Here is a 17,981-nt window from a genome sequence, read left to right as displayed (position 1 = left end):
AAAAATGAAACAAGTCCAGAGCAGAGGAAGCTAGATGGGTGCCAGAGGGGTTCTCCGCAAGGCCGGCTCCGGTCCCGGGAGGGCGTGACCCCTGCCGGCTGGCCCCCTGTGCTGTTTTGCCCCACATGCCCAGCTGCTTAAGCAGCAGGTTCCCAGTGGCTGGTCAGCTGGAACTGCTTCAGGAGGACAAACAGGAAGGACACAGCTGCTGGTGCAGATTACTCCACTGGCCTCATTGACAGGAACCAACTTTAAACCTTATCTTGTTGAGGAGCTGAGGAGCGGCAGGCAACTTATTGTATTGGCCCAGTGGTTAAGTTTCTTGGGACACACACATCCTACCTAGGAGTGTCTGGATTCGAGTCCCCACTCTGCTTCCAACTCCAGCTTCCTGAGAATGCACACCCTGGAGGGCAGCCAAAAATGATTTAAGTAGTTGGGTGCCCCACCATGCACGTGGGAGACCTGGGTTGAGTTCCTGTCTTTGGTTTGGCCTGGCCAGGGTTGCTGTGGGTGTTGGAGAAGTGAATCAGTGCATGGGAGCTGCCTTTCAGAGAAATCAAATAAATAAGTAAAACATTTTTTAAATGTTGAGATAAATGTCACACTGTTCGCAACTCCACACTTCTGCCTGGGTCAGGCAATGAGCTGGATTCTGTCTGTGTGGAAGGAACTGTTAAAATGTTGCCGCTGACGAAAGCGTAGCAGGTTTCCTATACAGAACGTGAGTTTTGTGAAGCCATCTTTCAAACGTCTCCCTCAATACCCAGAGTGTGAGCCATGGCTTCCGATCCAGAATCCTGTCCTGTTTTCCTGTGCTGTGGGCTGCTTCCATCTCCATCGCCCTCTGTCTCACTCTTCCAGCTTCTTTCTCTCTCCATGCCCAGTCCTCTCATTAGTCCAATTAACAAACCGTGGCTGTCATTGCAGTTCAGCCTGAGGAACAGGGTCTCTTGGGGACAGATGTTATGGTGGGGGCATGGTGGGGGAGCCATAGGCCGTCCTTACATCCACAGGGCAGTGGGATGAGGGACCGGAATTGGCAGCAGATGGGCCTCCCTGGGCCCCATCTCCTGGGACATCATCAGGATAATCAGTGAGAACTTCATTAGACACAGCGAGGGCCTGGCTATTTGGCAGAGCATCATGGTCCCATTCAAGGACGAGAAGATTCTGTCCTAGAGATAATGACCAGCCTGCGGCCTCTGGCCCTCTTCCACCCACTGCCCTTCGGCTCCCCACTCCCCGCCGCCGGGCATACACACACGTGCGAGCATGCAGGCACGCACACAAGGCCCCTGGGCTTGCAGTCACCCGGCCTGGGTGGCTGACAAACAGGGTGAGGCTGGAGGGCCCAGAAACGCACGACTGCCCCTGCTGATTGCTGAGAATACCCAAATGCTGAGATTCCCAAGAGCGCATTAAACCCTCACACGTGCCTCATCCAGAGTGAGAGCTGGTTCCCTCCCAACTCTGGCAGGATCAAGGATCAGCCTGGGGAGTGGCCGTGAGCCAGTTGGTTAAAAACAAGAAAATAGGACCTGCTGCAGGTGAGTGAAAAAGCTAAGTGGCTCAGGGACAGGTTGGTTTGTTGGGTACCGGCTGGAGGTCAGCATTTTCAGTTCTCTCCTCTCCACACCTTCAGGCAGTGAAACTGGAATTTGTGCCAAGGTGGGGCGTGCGGTTGGGGGTGCAGGGTCGAGGTTTGATGAAAACTCAGCCCAGTTATTTTCTCAACCAATTACATGTACTTAGCTCCTTAGGCATATATTTGGGAAAAAGGGGGTCCATGTGACACTCATTCTGCTGACACCTGGCTCCTACCTGCTGTACTGTCGACATTCCTGCTCACCACCTGGAATTATGAGCTTCTGTGCTGGCCTCAGACCAAACAGAATGGGCCAGATGCTGTTTTCTTTCACTGCTTTGTCTTTTAATCCCCAACCCCTACCCTGCTCAACCACAAAAACACGTGTGTTAGTATAATTGACGTTACTGTAGACACCTCAAAAGTGCCCATGGACTGGTCACCTGAGCATCACCTAGCAACCTGTGAAGAAGTTAGACCTGGGGCCAGCGCTGTGGCATAGCAGGTAAAGCTGCCGCCTGCAATGCCAACATTCCACATGGGTGCCGGTTCAAGTCCCAGCTGCTCTACTTCCGACAGCTCCCTGCTAAAGTGCCTGGGAAAGCAGTGGAAGATGACCCAAGTGCTTGGGCCCCTGCCACCCACGTGGGAGACCTGGAAGAAGCTTCTGGCTCCCGGCTTCAGCCTGGCCCAGGCTTGGTGGTTGTGGCCATTTGTAGAGTGAATCCACAGATGAAAGACCTCTCTCTTTCTGTCTCTTTCTCTATCTCTGTAATTCTGACTTTCAAATAAATAAATAAATCTCTAAAGGAAAAAAAAAGGAGCTAGACCTACTGAATGAGAAACTGTGTGGGCCCACCCAACTCCCTGAATAATAACAAGCCCTCCAGATGATTCTGATACTTGATGAAATGTAAGAGCTCATTGCTGCATGTTTAAGGATAACTTGAAAAAAATGCCAGTGCAGGGAAGGTCATCGCAACTGATTTGTATATGGGACTATTCTCAAGCCTACAGGAATAAATAGGGATTTTCATGGAATTTTACTTCCGTCACTGGAAGCTCACATGCAGAGGCTGATTACTTTACCTCCCAAGACAACCCAAATCACGTGCTCACACACACACACACACACACACACATGCATGCTCACACCCTTGCATGTGCCCATGTGTACATGCTCACACATACACATGCCCATGTTCTCACATACATGTATGCACATGCTCACATACACATATGCACATGCTAACACACATAAACCCATTCCCTATTTTCTCTCTTTAAAGTGCACATTCTTGAATTTGGTGTTTGTCATTCTTATGCATATTTGTACCACATGTTTACTATATGCTGTCTTTTTAAATTTTTTATTATTTATTTGAAAGGCAGAGTTACAGGGAGAGAAAGAGATATAGAGATAAATCTTCTATTTGCTGGTTCACTCCTCAAATGACCTCAATGCCTGGGGCTGGGCCAGGCCAGTCAGGAGACTGGAACTTCATCTGAGTCTCCCCATAGTGGCAGGGGCCCAAGTACTTGAGCCATCTTCTGCTGTTTTCCCAGGAGCATTAGCAGGGAGACGGATCAGAATTGTAGCAGCCAGGACTAGAACCAACACTTGCAGGTGGCAGCTTAACCCTCTTCACCACAATGCTGTCCCTTACATTTTATGTATATATAAATATTTATTTACTTATTCAAAAAGCAAAGTGACAGAGAAAGAGGGAGACACATACACATACACACACAAAAAAAGCCTCTATCTGCTAGTTCATTTCCTAAATGACTGCAACAGCTGAGGTGGCCCAGGCAGAAGCAAGAAGCCCAAACTCCATCGAGATCTACCATGTGGGTGGCAGGGATCCGGGTACTTGGGCCAACATCTGCTGTTTCCCAAGAGCATTAGCAGGAACCTGGTTTGGAAGCAGAGCAGCGGGGACTTGAACTGGCGCTCTGACATAGGATGCTGGCATCACAAGTGACAACTTAACCTTCTGCTCCACAATGCCAGCTCCTAATAGTATTTTTTGCATTTTGGAACTAGGTGTATTTTAAACACACTGTACTTAACTGTTAGACCTTTGCTTTTTTCCACTTACCACTAAGTTTTGAGACTTATCATTGGTACTATTATATCTACCTTTTTACTTTCTTTTTATTTATTGACTTTTTAAAAAGGTTATTTTCACTGTACATATTTAGGGGATACTGTGTGATAATTCAACACATGCATTCAGTAGATGAAGATTAAGTCAGGTTAGTTAGCATTTCCATCTCTAAACATTAAAAAAACATTTGACCAGAAATAATTACACTCTCCACCAATTTTATTGTTGGTGGAAATTTAGGTCAATTCTAATTTTCAGCTTTTATAAACGTGCTACAACCGACATACACATATGTATCTATCTGTCTATAGGTGTGTATCCCTTTTTACCCAAATACAATAGTTTCTCTTGGAAATAGTTCCTTTGTCTACGAATGGTGTTTCTGGGTCATGGGTAACGAGCATCCGTGACTTTATCAGATCTTTCCAAGTTATTTCTAAACTATTGACTTAAGCGCTACAAAAACAGGGTACCAGAGTTCCTGTTGCTTATGGTCAACATTTGATGTTGTTAGACCTGAATGTTTTGGTTAATTTTGCCAATTTTTGAATGGGAATGATATTTTATTGTAGTTTTAATTTGCATTTCTCTGATTACTATGAAGGTTAACATGTTTTATGTGTTTATATGATCATTCAGGTTTCTTTGTGATTTTATGTTTATTCCTTTGCTTATTTTTCTATTAGGATATCTTTTCTCCATTGATTTGTGGAGCTGCTCTCACTCTTTTGCTTGTTTGTTTGATAGACCCTGGATATGAATTATAAATGTTTTCTTTTGATCATGGCTTATATTTTCATATAATTTCTGGTGTTTTGTTGCACTGATATATTTCATTTTCATATAGTCAGATTTATGAAAAGTTTCCCATGGAGCTGGAGTTCTTTGAGTCATGTTTACAAAACTATTTTTGTTAGAAAAGACCAAAATGCTATAACAAGGAGACCACAAAACGCAGCGGCATTTAAAGATCAGACACATTTAGGTTCTCTCACAAAACAGTCTGAGGTGGCTTTTCTGTCTGTCCCTTGGCATTCAGTGACCCACCTTCATGTCCCTTTGTGGTCTGCCTTTAAGATCTTTATTTTTCTTCCTTTAAGATCTATTTATTTATTTGAAAGGCAGAGTAACAGACAAAGGGAGAAAGAGAGAAGAAGAAAGAGAGACACAGAGACAGAGATCTTCCATTGCTGGCTCATACTTTGAAAGGCTACAATGGTCAGGGCTAGGCCTGGCAGAAGCCAAGAGCCAAGAACTCCATCTAGTTCTCCTGCATGGGTCATCTTTAGCTACTTTCCCAGGCACCTGCAGGGAGCTGGATCAGAAGCAGCACAGCAGGGACTAAAACTGGCACCCTGATGTAGGATACCAGCATCACAAGTGGCAGCTTAACCCACTGTGCCACAATGCCAGCTCCAATATGTAATGCCTTTTTTAAGATTTGTTTTTTTTTTTTTATTTACTTGAAAGGCAAAGTTACAGAGGAGACACACAGAGAAAGAGAGAGAGAGAGAGAGACAGAGACAGAGACAGAGACAGAGAGAGATCTTCCATCCACTGGTTTACTCTCCAGATGGCCGTAACCACCAGTTGCTGGGCTGAAGCCAGGAGCCAGGAGCTTCATCTGCGTCTCCCATGTGGGTGCAGGGGCCCAAGAAGTTAGGCCTGCTTTCCCAGGAGCATTATGAGGGAGCTGGATTGGAAGTGGAGCAGCTGGGACTTGAACTGGTAGCCAAAAGGGATGCAGACCTCTCAGGTAGAGACCTAACCTGCTATGCCGCAATGCTGGCCCCAGTATCTTAAATCTCAGAGCTACAAGTAGCACATATCATGCCTGCTCACATCCCATTGTGAGAACTTAATTTCATAACAATACCCCTCTTGGGGGAGCTGAAAAGTGAGCCCAACTCAGCATGCTAACTATAGAAAAAGGGAGGAGTTTGTGGACAGGTGGTCTCTGCTACACCTTCTCTACCCTGAGGGCATAAGAGAATTCTCAGTATTTTTCTTTTAACATTTTTGCTGTGCACATTAAGCTCTTTATTAGGGTTTATTTTCATTAGAGTGTGAGTTAGGAGTCTTATTCTTCTCTGTGAATAACCAGTTGTTCTAGCATACTTGTTGATTAATCCATCCCTTATTGCTTTGTAGTGTGACCTTTGTCTTACTTTACCTTTCCTTGTGTACAGGACTCTAATTCTGGACTCTTCATTCTATTTGTTCTGTTTGACTGTCTATCCCTATACCTCTTCCTCACTTTCTTCATCATTTTTTAAAATTTTTTTTTTTTTTTTTTTTTTTTTTTACAGGCAGAGTGGACAGTGAGAGAGAGAGAGACAGAGAGAAAGGTCTTCCTTTGCCGTTGGTTCACCCTCCAATGGCCGCCACGGCTGGCACGCTGCGGCCGGCGCACCACGCTGATCCGATGGCAGGAGGCAGGTACTTATCCTGGTCTCCCATGGGGTGCAGGGCCCAAGTACTTGGGCTACCCTCCACTGCACTCCCTGGCCACAGCAGAGAGCTGGCCTGGAAGAGGGGCAACCGGGACAGAATCCGGCGCCCCGACCGGGACTAGAACCCGGTGTGCCGGCGCTGCAAGGTGGAGGATTAGCCTAGTGAGCCACGGTGCCGGCCTTCTTTCTTCATCATTTAAGCTTTGTTGTAACTCATTCTCTGAAAGAGTAAATCCTTTGCCTTCATTTCTGTTTGTTTTTAATAGTCTTGTTTTTTAATGTCTTATTTTTATTTTCATATATTTCAAAGACAGAATGACACAGAGAAAAGATCTTCCATCTACTGGTTTAATTTCTAAACACCTGCCACAATTAGGGATGGGCCAGGCTAAAATCAGGAGACAAGAACTCCATCTGGGTCTCCCACGTGGGTGGCGGGGGCCCAAGTACTTGGGCCATCTTTTTTTTTTTTAATATTTATTTTATTTATTTTGATAGGCAGAGTTACAGAGAGAATGAGAGACAGAGAGATATAAGTCTTCCATCCACCGGTTTGTTCCCTAAATGTTTCCAACAGCCATGGCTGGGCCATGCCGAAGCCAGGAGCCAGGAGCTTCTTCCAGTTCTCCCATGTGGGTGCAGGGCCCCAAGCACTTGGGTCATATTCCATTGCTTTCCATTAGCAGGGAGCTGGGTCAGGAACAGAGCAGCCAGGACAAGAACCGGTGTCCATATGGGATGCTGGCACTGCAGGCAGCAGCTTAACTCGTTATTTCACAACGCCTGCCCTGGACCATCTTCTGCTGTCTCCCCAGGTGAATTAACAGACCTGATTGAGTTCCTGGCTCCTGGTTTCAGCTCTGCCCACCCATAGTTGTTGCACGTATTTAGGAAGCAAACCAGCTGGATTGGAAACAGAATAGACAGAACTTGAACCAGTACTCCAATATAGGATGCCAGCATTGGAGGCAGCAACTTTAACCTATTGAGCCACAACTCACCGTGCCACAATGCTGGCCCCTGTAATGTATTTTATCGTATTCAAGTTTATCTCTTTTTTTAAAAAAAGTTTTATTTATTTGAGAGGCAGAATAATGAAGAGAGAGACAGAGACAGAGACAGAGAAAGGGAGGGAAAGAGGAGGACTTCTAGCTGCTGGTTAATCCCTCAAATGCCTACAACAAGTGGGCTAGGCCAGGCAGAAGCCTGAACCAGGAATGCTGTCCAAATCTCCTACGTGGGAGGCAGGGACTCAAGTACTTGACCATAATCTGCTGCCTTCCAGGAGTATTAGTAGGAGGCTGAACCAGGAGTGGAATAGTCAGGAATTGAATCAGGAACTCTGATATGGGATGTGGGTATCCTAAGTGGTGGCTTAACTCCTTACACCACAAAGCCAGTTCCTCATATTTCTTTTCTTTCATGATTAATGATTGTTTTCTATCTTAAGATATCCATTTCTATTCCAAAGTGAAAAAATAGCCCGTAATATTTTCTTCTAAAAGCTTCCTGGCTTTACCTTTCATTTTTAGATCTTAAATTGATTTTTGTATACAGTATGAGAAAAGATCCACTTTTACTTTTCTCATATGATTATCTAATGATTTCAACCCTATTTATTTATTAATTTATTTATTTTAAAAGATTTATTTATTTACTTGAAAGTCAGAGTTGCACAGAGAGAGAAGGAGAGGCAGAGAGAGAGAGAGAAAGGTCTTCCATCCACTGGTTCACTCTTCAGATGGCTGCAACAGCCAGAGCTGTGCAGATCTGAAGCCAGGAGTTTCTTCCAGGTCTCCCACATGGGTACAGGGTCCAAGGAGTTGGGCTGTCTTCTACTGCTTTCCCAGGCCATGGCAGAGAGCTGGATTGGAAGTGGAGCAGCCGGGACTTGAACTGGCGTCCATATGGGATGCCAGCACTGCAGGCTGCGGCTTTACCTGCTACGCCACAGCGCCGGCCCCCTCAACCCTATTTATTAAGAAGTCCCCACTGCTCTTAAGTCCTACCTGTTCATAAATCAAGCATCTGATCAACTCTCTGATACATACACAAGCCTATTTAACTTTCCCTGTGGCAATAGTAGACTTTTAAATTATGATAGCATTAAAACATATTTTGATATCTAGTAGAATAACTTCTACATTTTAACTGTAAACACTTGTCTGCTTTTTTTTTATCTTAAAATACCATGTGTATTTGGGAATTATATTGGAATTGTATTAAATCTATAAATTAACCTGAGAGAACTGACATCTTTCTAGTAATGGTTCTTTCATTCTAAGAACATGATATACCTCTCTATCTATTTAGGTCATTTTTTTATACTTTTCAATATGTTTTACATTTGAAGTTAGCCAAAAGGCCGAGAAGTGATTCAATGTTTTATAATGTTCTCCATACACTTTTTCTCTTTCATTTCTTTATTTTATCTAGGTATCTTTTAGTTTTTTATTACTACCAAATATGCTACTTTAAATGGCACGTGGCCTAGTGGTTAATACACCAGGTTAAGATACCCACATCCCATATCAGAATACCCAAGTTGGATACCTGGCTCTACCTCATGACTCAGCTTCCTGATAATGGTATGGAGGCAGGGGTGATGGCTCAAGTAGTTGCGACCCTGCTGCTTATGTGGGAAACCTGGAATTCTTTACTCCCAGCCGTGACTTGGCCCATTCCCAGCCATTGAGGGCATTTGGGGAGTTAACCAGTGGATTGGAGTGTTCTCTCTCTCTCTCTCTCTCTCTCTCTCTCTCTCTGCCTCTCTGAAACACATTTACACACAATTTATATTTCATAATTGCTAATTTATTAGAAAAATTGATTTTAGTTTGTTGATTTTATAGTGGAAGCCACTAAATGCCTAGAAGAGTTAGAAAAATCTTTATAGAGGAAGAAGCCAGAAGAATAGGAGATGCCTAGCCAGAGCTGAAGAACAGTAACCAGCAAGAGGGACAGCATATAGAGCTGACATTCATGGCCCAATGTTTGAAAGGCAAATAATTTTCTGTGGCTGGGATATGGGCAAAACGGTGATGAGCTATTAGAAATGTTAGTTGGGTTGGGCCCTGATTGTAGAATGCAAATTGTAGGACAAAGAACATAGTTTTTTATTACAGGCATTGGGGAATCATTAATTAAATTTTTTTTCAGTTTTCCAAATCAACCATATTCATCACCAAACATTAGGAGAAAAATGAAATGTTGGGAATATCAACTATTTTTAGGCAGGGAGAAGCTAACACCACATTTAAATCAATATGGTTTGTGAAGATCATTTCAGTGACCTCTAGAGGCTGGGAGAAGAAGAGCCTGGAAGACAACAGACAGCTTCAGAGGTTATTGCACTGGTACCCATGAGAGATGAAGGTCTGAACAAAGTGGCCATGAAGAGGCAGGGAAAGCTCCGAGATATTCCACAGGGGAAATCAACGGAGTCCGGTGACCGATTAGATGTGGCAGGAAACAAAGAGGGAAAGTGTGGGTAATTCCGAGTTTTCTAGCTTGAGAGAATGGAATTTATTCAGTTAGCTATGAGTTTGCAGAGTGTAGATCTGAGATAATGGGATTAAGGGTAGCTAAATTTGAAATGGATAGGGTCTACCTCAAAGTCTGGAACCAAAGATCCAAAGGAGTAGTTTTGTTTTTTAGCAATTTTGAGCTGGGGTATTCTCTGCTTCTGATCCTGCTGAACTCTTAAACACTCTGGCATTGTGGTGCAGTGGGATACCCACGTCCCTTATTAGAGTGCTGGTTCAAGTCCCAGCTCCTCTGCTTCCAAATCCAGCGTCCTGCTACTGCACATCCTGGGAGGCAGCAGGTGATGGCTCAACTACTTGAGTTCCTGCCACCCATATGGGAGACCCATACTGAGTTCCTGGCTCTGGCTTTCAGGAATTCCTGGTTGTGGGCATTTGAAGAGTGAATCAGTGGATGGAAGCTCTAGGTCTCTCTGTCTCTCTCTCTGGCTTTCAAATAACTACAAACAGGAGCAGGTGTTTGGCACAGCAGCTTAAGCCACTGCTTGGTTTGCCTGCATCCCATATTGGAGTACCTGGGATTGCGTGGTCCAGGTTCCTGCTAATGCACGTAGGAGGTAGCAGATAATGGCTGGAGTACTTGGGTTTCTGCCACACATGTGGGAGACCTGGATGGAGTTTCTGGCTCCTGACTTTGGCTAGGGCCAGCCTTGGCTGTTGTGGGCATTTGGGGAATGAACCAGCAGATGGAAAAATCTCTCTGTCTCTCCCTTGAGTCTGTCACTCTGCTTTTCAAATTAAAAAAATATATATATATATATTTAAAATAAAATTCTTCCCAGGTACTTTGGCACCCAAGGTTTAATTAGACAATTCTAGGGTAATGAATATAAAACCACTTTATTCTATTGTTAATGAGAAATTAACCACTATGATCTGTTAAAAATGTATATTAACAAAGTCTAAGAATACTAAGGCTTATTCTGTCTCTCTTTATTGCTACGTATATTGACATTTCTCATAATAAAAACATTTTGAAAAAATTAGATAATTTTATCACGTAGGGTTTAAAATAATTTTATTACCTATTCATTCATCAAGCATTTATTAGGTGTCTATTATGTACCAGGTACTGTGCAAGTCAATATGGGAGAATACAAAGTATACAAGGGTACTTCAAAACATTGGTGGAAATGGAATTAAAAGATAAGTTCATTTTGGTGTAAAGTAGTAAAGGAAAATGTATATTATGAAAAAATTATCTGTGGCTGTAAGTGCTATCAGAGTGGCAGCAGGAAGTAAGAGCTGGAGGAATTCTGTAGACTGGGGTGACCCACACCATTTATAGGTGAGGCCACAGGTCAGAGAGCACCAAGATCTGATGGGCTCATTTGGCAATTTCATAGGAAGATCTGAAACTATAATGTGGAGGTGCTAAGCTGCCCCCTGTAATTGTGGGGCTCCTGACTATGCCCAGTTTCTCTCTGGAGGTTGTCAAGCCTGCCCAAAAGCCAGGGGAAGGAGGCTAAGAGGAATTCTCATTGTGCCGTCATGGCTTTCAAAGTTTGGTTTGGATGGGAACATTGGCTGTGGCCTTGATTCCACAAACTATTTCAACATTTTAAAATGGAAAAGGGCTTTTAAAAAGCATAATTATGAGTGCAAATCTGCCACTGGGAAGATTGATTTTAGTACTTTCTGGGATAACCCTATGACCTGGGCATTATCATTCTTTTTAACTTTCTTAGGTTTTTAATTTACAAGTCAGAAAATCCATACCAGAGCCAACCTTTCCTCTGCCACCAAGCCATTTGTTCTAAGTTCTCTGGGCTTATTTCCTCATCAGGAACGATTTCTCACAGTCACTGAGGGATCAAATAAGACAACAGTTACCAATGCTCTGTTTTCATTTACTTTTTAAAATATTTATTTGTTTTTATTTGAAAGGCAGAGTTACAGAGAGAGAGGCAGAGACAGATCTTCCATCTGCTGGTTCACTCCCCAAATGGCTTCAATATCCAGGACTGGGCCAGGCCCAACCCAGGAGCCAGGAGTTTCCCCCAGCTTTCCAAGGTCATCAGCAGGGAGCTGGACGGGAAGTGAACACAAACCAGCACCCATATGGGACGCTGGCATCGCAGTGGCAGTTTAACTCACTTAGCTCACTACGCAACAACTCCAGTCTCTATTTATTTATTTTTCATGGTTATTTATTTATTTATTTATTTTCATCCACTTGAAAGGCAGGGCAGCAGCAGCAGAGAGAGACATCCATCTTTCAATTGCTGGTTCACTCCTTAAATGCTTGCAACAGCTACGGCTGAAGCCAGGAGCCTGGAACTCCATCCAGGTCTTCCACATGGCTGGCAGGAGCCCAAACACTTGAGCCATCACCGGCTGCTTCCCAGGATGCATCAGAAGAAGAGGTCCCACGACTGGAACCAGCACTCTGATATGGAATGCAGGCATCCCAAGTGGCTTAACCCGCTGCACCACAGGCTTGCCCCCCGCCCCCAGCAAATGCTCTATGACCAGTATAAATGCACTACGTAATAGGGAGCTACCACTATTATTCTCAGAATCTTTTTTATGATCTTAGATATAATACAAGGCTGAACGAGCGCAATGTGACTAGACTCCACTGCTCCCAGTAAGTTTCCCGTAACCTCTGCTTTAGGATAAATAAAAAAAAAATTTCCTCATACTCAGCTTTTGCTTCGTTGGCTGCTCAACCTTCTCTTTATCATATTCTTGTCCCACTTGCTTTTCTGACAGCATCGCCCAAGGCAGAGGAAAGAAAGGCATTTTCCGTAGAGATATGCAGGTGCGGTCCCACCAACATGCACTGAACTCCAAGCTAGGAGAGAAGCTGGAGGAGGTGCACAGATTATTAACAGTCTCAGGTGCCTACAGGCCTTCCACAGAGGACGATGAGCTTCGTGTTAGGAGAGGGGAAGTTACCGCCCACTTGCAGGGCAGCAGGCGCTGCAGCCGAGCAGCAGGGGGCAGAGCAGAGCTCTGGAGGCCGACCTGGAATAAAGCTCGTCTGGCAGCTCCGCGCCCCATTCGGGTCTGCGGCTTGCGAGGCAGCCCTTTGCCATTCCCTTCGGGGAGCCCAAAGAAGATAAAGTATCTTTTCCTGTGACGACAGCAGGTATGCCGGCAGTCAGGACTCTGGACTCAGCGCCTCGCCCCAACGTTTCCTCTTAACGGAGCCACGACGCCCTCCAGCGGAGGAAAGGCACCTTAGGGGCACCCCAAAGTTTCGGGGCACCTTAACTTCCGGCTGCTGGAACAGCTCGGCGGCTTCTGGCCTCGCCCCCTCTGGAGTCCCACCCCCGACGCAAGCTCGTCATTGGCACCGATTGGCTGGGTCGTGTGCGTGGGGACGTTGCGTCGCGGGGCGGGGCATACGAGGAGATGTCTGTAGGGCCTCCGTCGTAAGTCCGCCGGCCGCCGCCCCCGCTGTCGTGCTGCTTCTGCTACTCGCCTGCTTTTCGAGGATTCAAGCGACAGCCGCGGCAGCGGGTGGTCGCGCAGACGCCAAACGTCTCTGCCGAGCAGCGCTTTATAGCAGGCGGCTGCGCTCGGCCCGGTCCAGGAGGGGTGGGGGCGGGGGGGGGGGCGAAAAATGGCGCCGGCGCCCCTCGGCGGCCTGGAGGAGCAGCTCCTGGGGTGTCGGTCCGCACCACTCTGGCGGCTCCTATTCCTCGTCCAGGCCGTTCTGCCCGCCGCTGGCGCTGGCCTCTGTCCCGCACACTGCTCTTGCCGCATTCCTGTGCTGGATTGCAGCCGCAGGAAACTGCCCGCGCCGGCCTGGAGGGCGCTGTCCGGCTCGCTGCCCCCCGACACGGCCAGCCTGTGAGTAGAACGATCGTGCGGAGAGACCCAAGCGAGGGGGAGAGCCCCCTCCGCCGGGGACCGGAGGGACCCGGGCCTGGGCACAGTGCGTGGCCCGGGGCCTAAGGTGTGAAGACGAGTGCCTTTACGATGTTGTGAACTTTATTTTGAGTGGTGGGAGGCAGAAGAGGCTAGGGCGAGGGTTCCCGGAGACTGGTATGAGGAGCAGCGTGAAGATTCTCGGGGCCAGGTGATTTCTCTGGGCTGGGGAGGGGTTGAGGCGGGGACGTTGGATTTGAAGGGCTCTTCGGGTCTCAGGCACCAGTGTTGGTGGAGGGGCGGGTCGAGCACGGGAGGGTCCTCACTCTGGGCTGCATCATTTGGTGTGAACTTCAGCTTGAAGGGGCCTCAGGCATCTCTGTGTTGTGTGTCTAGTTGCCAGTGTTGGTTCATTGTCATCTGTAGTTCTGGTACTTAGTAGGGTTGAAAACTTCATCATGTGTCAGGCGCTCTAGTGCTAATCTGGAATATTTTACAAAGTAGCGTGTTTGTTTTAACTCAGGATTTAGGTAAAGGAGGGGAGGAGTCCTCATGATTTTTACACAATGATGCGGTGCTTGTTTTCAGTACCTTACCTTGTGCCAGAGAACCCCAAAATGAGTCGCTTTTGTTTATGTCTGAGAAGCAAGTACAGTGTTGAACGAATTCTTCTGGAGTTTTGACAGCTGAGTTTTCGTCTTGACAGGCTTGTATTAGAGGCACCTGGAGAACTCCTTAGAGACAGCCGGGTGGCATTGGGAACAACAGTAGGTATTAAACACTGCAATTATGGGCCTTCCCAACCACTAACATAGTTATTTCTCTGCTGCTTAACTGAGCACGTTTATGAATTGACAGCCTCTCAAAATCAGTCATCATTAAAAAAGAGTAGCTTGACGTGCAGTTAAAATATGAGAGCCAGTTGGATTTTCACTGGAAATAGTATACAAATAGAAATACAAATTTGTGTTGCAAATTCATGTGCTTGCAGATAGGTTATGTATTGAGATAGGAAAGAAAGCCACCTCATATATCCATTGAGAAAGTTAGTGTAAGTAAACGAATGTAGTCGACATAGAATCACTATATAATAAGATGGTTTCTGGTGTTTTGTGATAGTGCCACCTGCAGCAGATGCTGGTTCTGTTGACTTACATTTAAAAATTTGTATCTGGGGGCCAGTGCTGTGGATAAAGCTGCTGTCTGCAGTGCCAGCATCTCATATGGGTGCTGGTTCAAGTCCTGGCTGCTCCACTTCTGATCCAGCTTTCTGCTATGGCCTGGGAAAGCAGAAGATGGCCCAAATCCTTTGGCACCTGCACCCGCGTGGGAGACCCCCAAAAAGCTCCTGGCTTTGGATCAGCCCAGCTCCAGCTGTTGCAGCCATTTGCGGAGTGAACCAGCGGATGGAAGACCTCTCTCTATCTGCTTCTGCCTCTCCATAACTCTGCCTTTCAAATAAATAAATAAATCTTTTTTTTTTTAATTAATATCCATGTGCAGCATAGCCTGATTTAAACCTAGTACAGCATCTTTCTTATGCAGCAAGTGCCCTTTCCTAAAAAATTCTTGGAACAGCTACCTGATTAAGACAATAAATCTGGCACAGGTTTAAAAGCAACAGGGTTTCACTTAACTGTAATAGAAATTAATGTGGCCTCTTTTCAAAGTTCCTCCACTGGTAGGTAAACAGTAATCAGAAGTATTGCTGTGTGATATATTTATTTTAAATCTAGGTTTGATTTTTTTTTTGGTTAATAAAGACAGATTGCATAAAGCCAAGTGACATTCAAAAATTTTAAATGTCCCATAATGAAATTGACATTTTCATTTGAAATGAAATGCCTTGGAGAGCAATTCTGTTGCAGAAATGTAATTGTATGGAAGTCTTACATTAGCAGAACAACTCTTAGAATATTAAAAGATATTGTGCTGTTTAAGTTAAGAAATGAAACATTCATCAGCAGTTGTGCTTAGCTGTAAAACCACAAAGTACACTTGGGTTTCTTTATATAATTGTGAATTATTTAAAAATGTTTGTATATGCTTGAAAGGCAGAGAGACAGAAATACATAGAAATTTTCTATCCACTATTTCCCTTCCCCAAATACCTGTAAAAGCTGAGGCTGGGTCAGACCTAAGCCAGAAGCCTGGACATCATGTCACTTTGTGGGTGACAGGGACCCAAGCACATTATTAATTTTTTTATTTTATTTTATTTATTTATTTATTTATTTGGACAGGCAGAGTGGACAGTGAGAGAGAGAGACAGAGAGAAAGGTCTTCCTTTGCCGTTGGTTCACCCTCCAATGGCCGCCGCAGCTGGTGCGCTGTGGCCGGCGTACCGCGCTGATCTGATGGCAGGAGGCAGGTACTTATCCTGGTCTCCCATGGGGTGCAGGGCCCAAGCACCTGGGCCATCCTCCACTGCACTCCCTGGCCGCAGCAGAGAGCTGGCCTGGAAGAGGGGCAACCGGGACAGAATCCGGCGCCCCGACTGGGACTAGAACCCGGTGTGCCGGTGCTGCAAGGCGGAGGATTAGCCTAGTGAGCCGCAGCGCCGGCCTAAGCACATTATTACTAATGTGCACTTGCTGCCTCCTAGGGTGCACGTTAGTAATAAGCTGAATCGGAAACAGAGGTGGAACTTGAACCCAGGCACTCTGATATGGGATGTGGACATTCCAAGCGGCATCTTAATCATGGTAGCAGACACTCTTGCCCTGTAATTTGAATTTTTTTTATGACTTATTTGAAATGCAGAAAGAAGGAGAGAGAGATAGAGAGAGACCTTCCTTCCTTCCTTCTTCTGGTTCACTCCCCAAATGGCTGCAAAGGCCAGGGCTGGGCCAGCTGCCCAGAACTCCATCTGGTTTCCCTACGTGGGTGGCAGGGGCCCAAGCAATTGAGCCATCCTCTGCTGCTTTCCCAGGCACATTAGCAGGGAGCTGGATCTCAAGTGTAGCCACAGGGAATCAGCTGGTACCCATATGAGCTGCCAACCTTCTAAGCAGTTGATTAAGCTGCTGTGCCACAATGTTGGTCCCTGAACTTATTTATTTATTTATTTATTTTTCCCAGAAACTTTTTGTTTAAGGAATACAAACTTAATACTTTCCATAAATACAACTTTAGGAATATAGTGATTCTTCCTACCATACCCACACTCCCACCTACACACACACCCCTCTTGCTCCTCCCACTCCTATTCTCATTCTTATTTTTTACCAAGATGTATTTTCTTTTCTTTCTTTCTTTCTTTTTTCTTTTCTTTTTTTTTTTTTTTTTTTTTTTGACAGGCAGAGTGGACAGTGAGAAAGAGACAGAGAGGAAGGTCTTCCTTTTTCTGTTGGTTCACCCCGCAATGGCCACTGCGGCAGGCGCGCTGCGGCGCATCGCACTGATCCAAAGCCCGGAGCCAGGTGTTTCTCCTGGTCTCCCATGCGGGTGCAGGACCCAAGCACTTGGGCCATCCTCCACTGCACTCCCGGGCCAGAGCAGAGAGCTGGACAGGAAGAGGAGCTACCAGGACAGATCCGGTGTCCCGACCGGGACTAGAACCTGGTGTACCGGTGCCGCAGGCGGAGGATTAGCCTGTTGAGCTGCGGCGCCAGCCCACCAAGATGTATTTTCAACTAACTTTATACACATACAGTTAACTCTGTACTAACAAACTGTATGAAAAAATCTGTTCTTCAGCAGTCAAGAGCTGTTCAAAGTTGTTGCATCTGGATGTGTTAATTTCACTTGTATAGATTACCTATGAGGTACTCTGTTATCACAGATCAGGGAGAACACATAGTATTTGTCCTTCTGGAACTGGCTTATTTCACTAAGTATAATGTTTTCCAGTTTCATCCATTTTTTTGCAAATGACAGGATTTCATTTTTTAATTACTGTGCAATATTCCATGGTGTGTGTATCACATAATTTCTTTATCCATTCTTCAGTTCATGGGCCTTTGGGTTGATTCCGTATCTTAACTATTGTGAATTGAATTGCAGTAAACATGGGGGCAGATAACTCTTTCATATGCTGATTTCATTTCCCTTGAGTAAATTCCCAGGAGTGGGATGGCTGGTTCATATTGTAGGTCTATGTTCAGATTTCTGAGGTATCTCCATACTGTCTTCCTTAGTGGCAGTACCAGTATATATTTCCACCAACAGTGGATTAGGGTTCCTTCTTCCCTCACATTCTTGCCAGCATTTGTTTGTTGACTTCTGTATGAAAGCCATTCTAATTAGGGTGAGGTGAAACCACATTGTGGTTTTGATTTGCGTTTCCCTGATTAATGGTGATACTGAGCATTTTTTTCATGAATCAACCATTTGGATTTCCTCTTTAGAAAAATGTCTAGGGGCTGGTGCCATGGCGCAGTAGGTTACTCCTCTGCCTGCAGTGCTGGCATCCCATATGGGCGCCGGTTCTAGTCCTGGTTGCTCCACTTCCGATCCAGCTCTC

The 17,981-nt window shown here is 45.5% G+C and overlaps 1 protein-coding gene and 1 long non-coding RNA gene across 7 annotated transcripts in view; one reads left to right on the top strand and one right to left on the bottom strand.

The window, feature by feature from the left end:
• The window catches only part of LOC108177686 (uncharacterized), a 45,061-nt gene extending 32,073 nt beyond the window's left edge, over positions 1-12,988 (bottom strand). Inside the window, exons 1-2 of one of the 3 annotated variants that reach the window (XR_011390518.1) lie at positions 12,668-12,988; positions 12,343-12,506 (exon numbers count right to left, since the gene is read on the bottom strand). This is a non-coding gene — a long non-coding RNA (uncharacterized lncRNA). Of the gene's footprint in view, positions 1-12,342; positions 12,613-12,667 lie in introns of those variants that run through there. The other 2 variants (XR_011390517.1, XR_001794458.3) reach the window with 2 other exon arrangements.
• Positions 12,651-17,981, top strand: part of LRIG2 (leucine rich repeats and immunoglobulin like domains 2) — a 69,914-nt gene continuing 64,583 nt past the window's right edge. For 2 of the 4 annotated variants that reach the window (XM_008264647.4, XM_002715761.5), the window contains exon 1: positions 13,038-13,498. In XM_008264647.4, the coding sequence (XP_008262869.1) occupies positions 13,269-13,498 (230 nt within the window). In that variant the 5' untranslated portion in view covers positions 13,038-13,268. Of the gene's footprint in view, positions 12,792-13,037; positions 13,499-13,522; positions 13,728-17,981 lie in introns of those variants that run through there. The other 2 variants (XM_051856150.2, XM_008264649.4) reach the window with 2 other exon arrangements.

Source organism: Oryctolagus cuniculus, chromosome 7, assembly GCF_964237555.1.
Source record: "Oryctolagus cuniculus chromosome 7, mOryCun1.1, whole genome shotgun sequence".
In the NCBI taxonomy this organism is placed as follows: domain Eukaryota; kingdom Metazoa; phylum Chordata; class Mammalia; order Lagomorpha; family Leporidae; genus Oryctolagus; species Oryctolagus cuniculus.
This window is presented reverse-complemented; position numbering and strand designations above follow the sequence as displayed.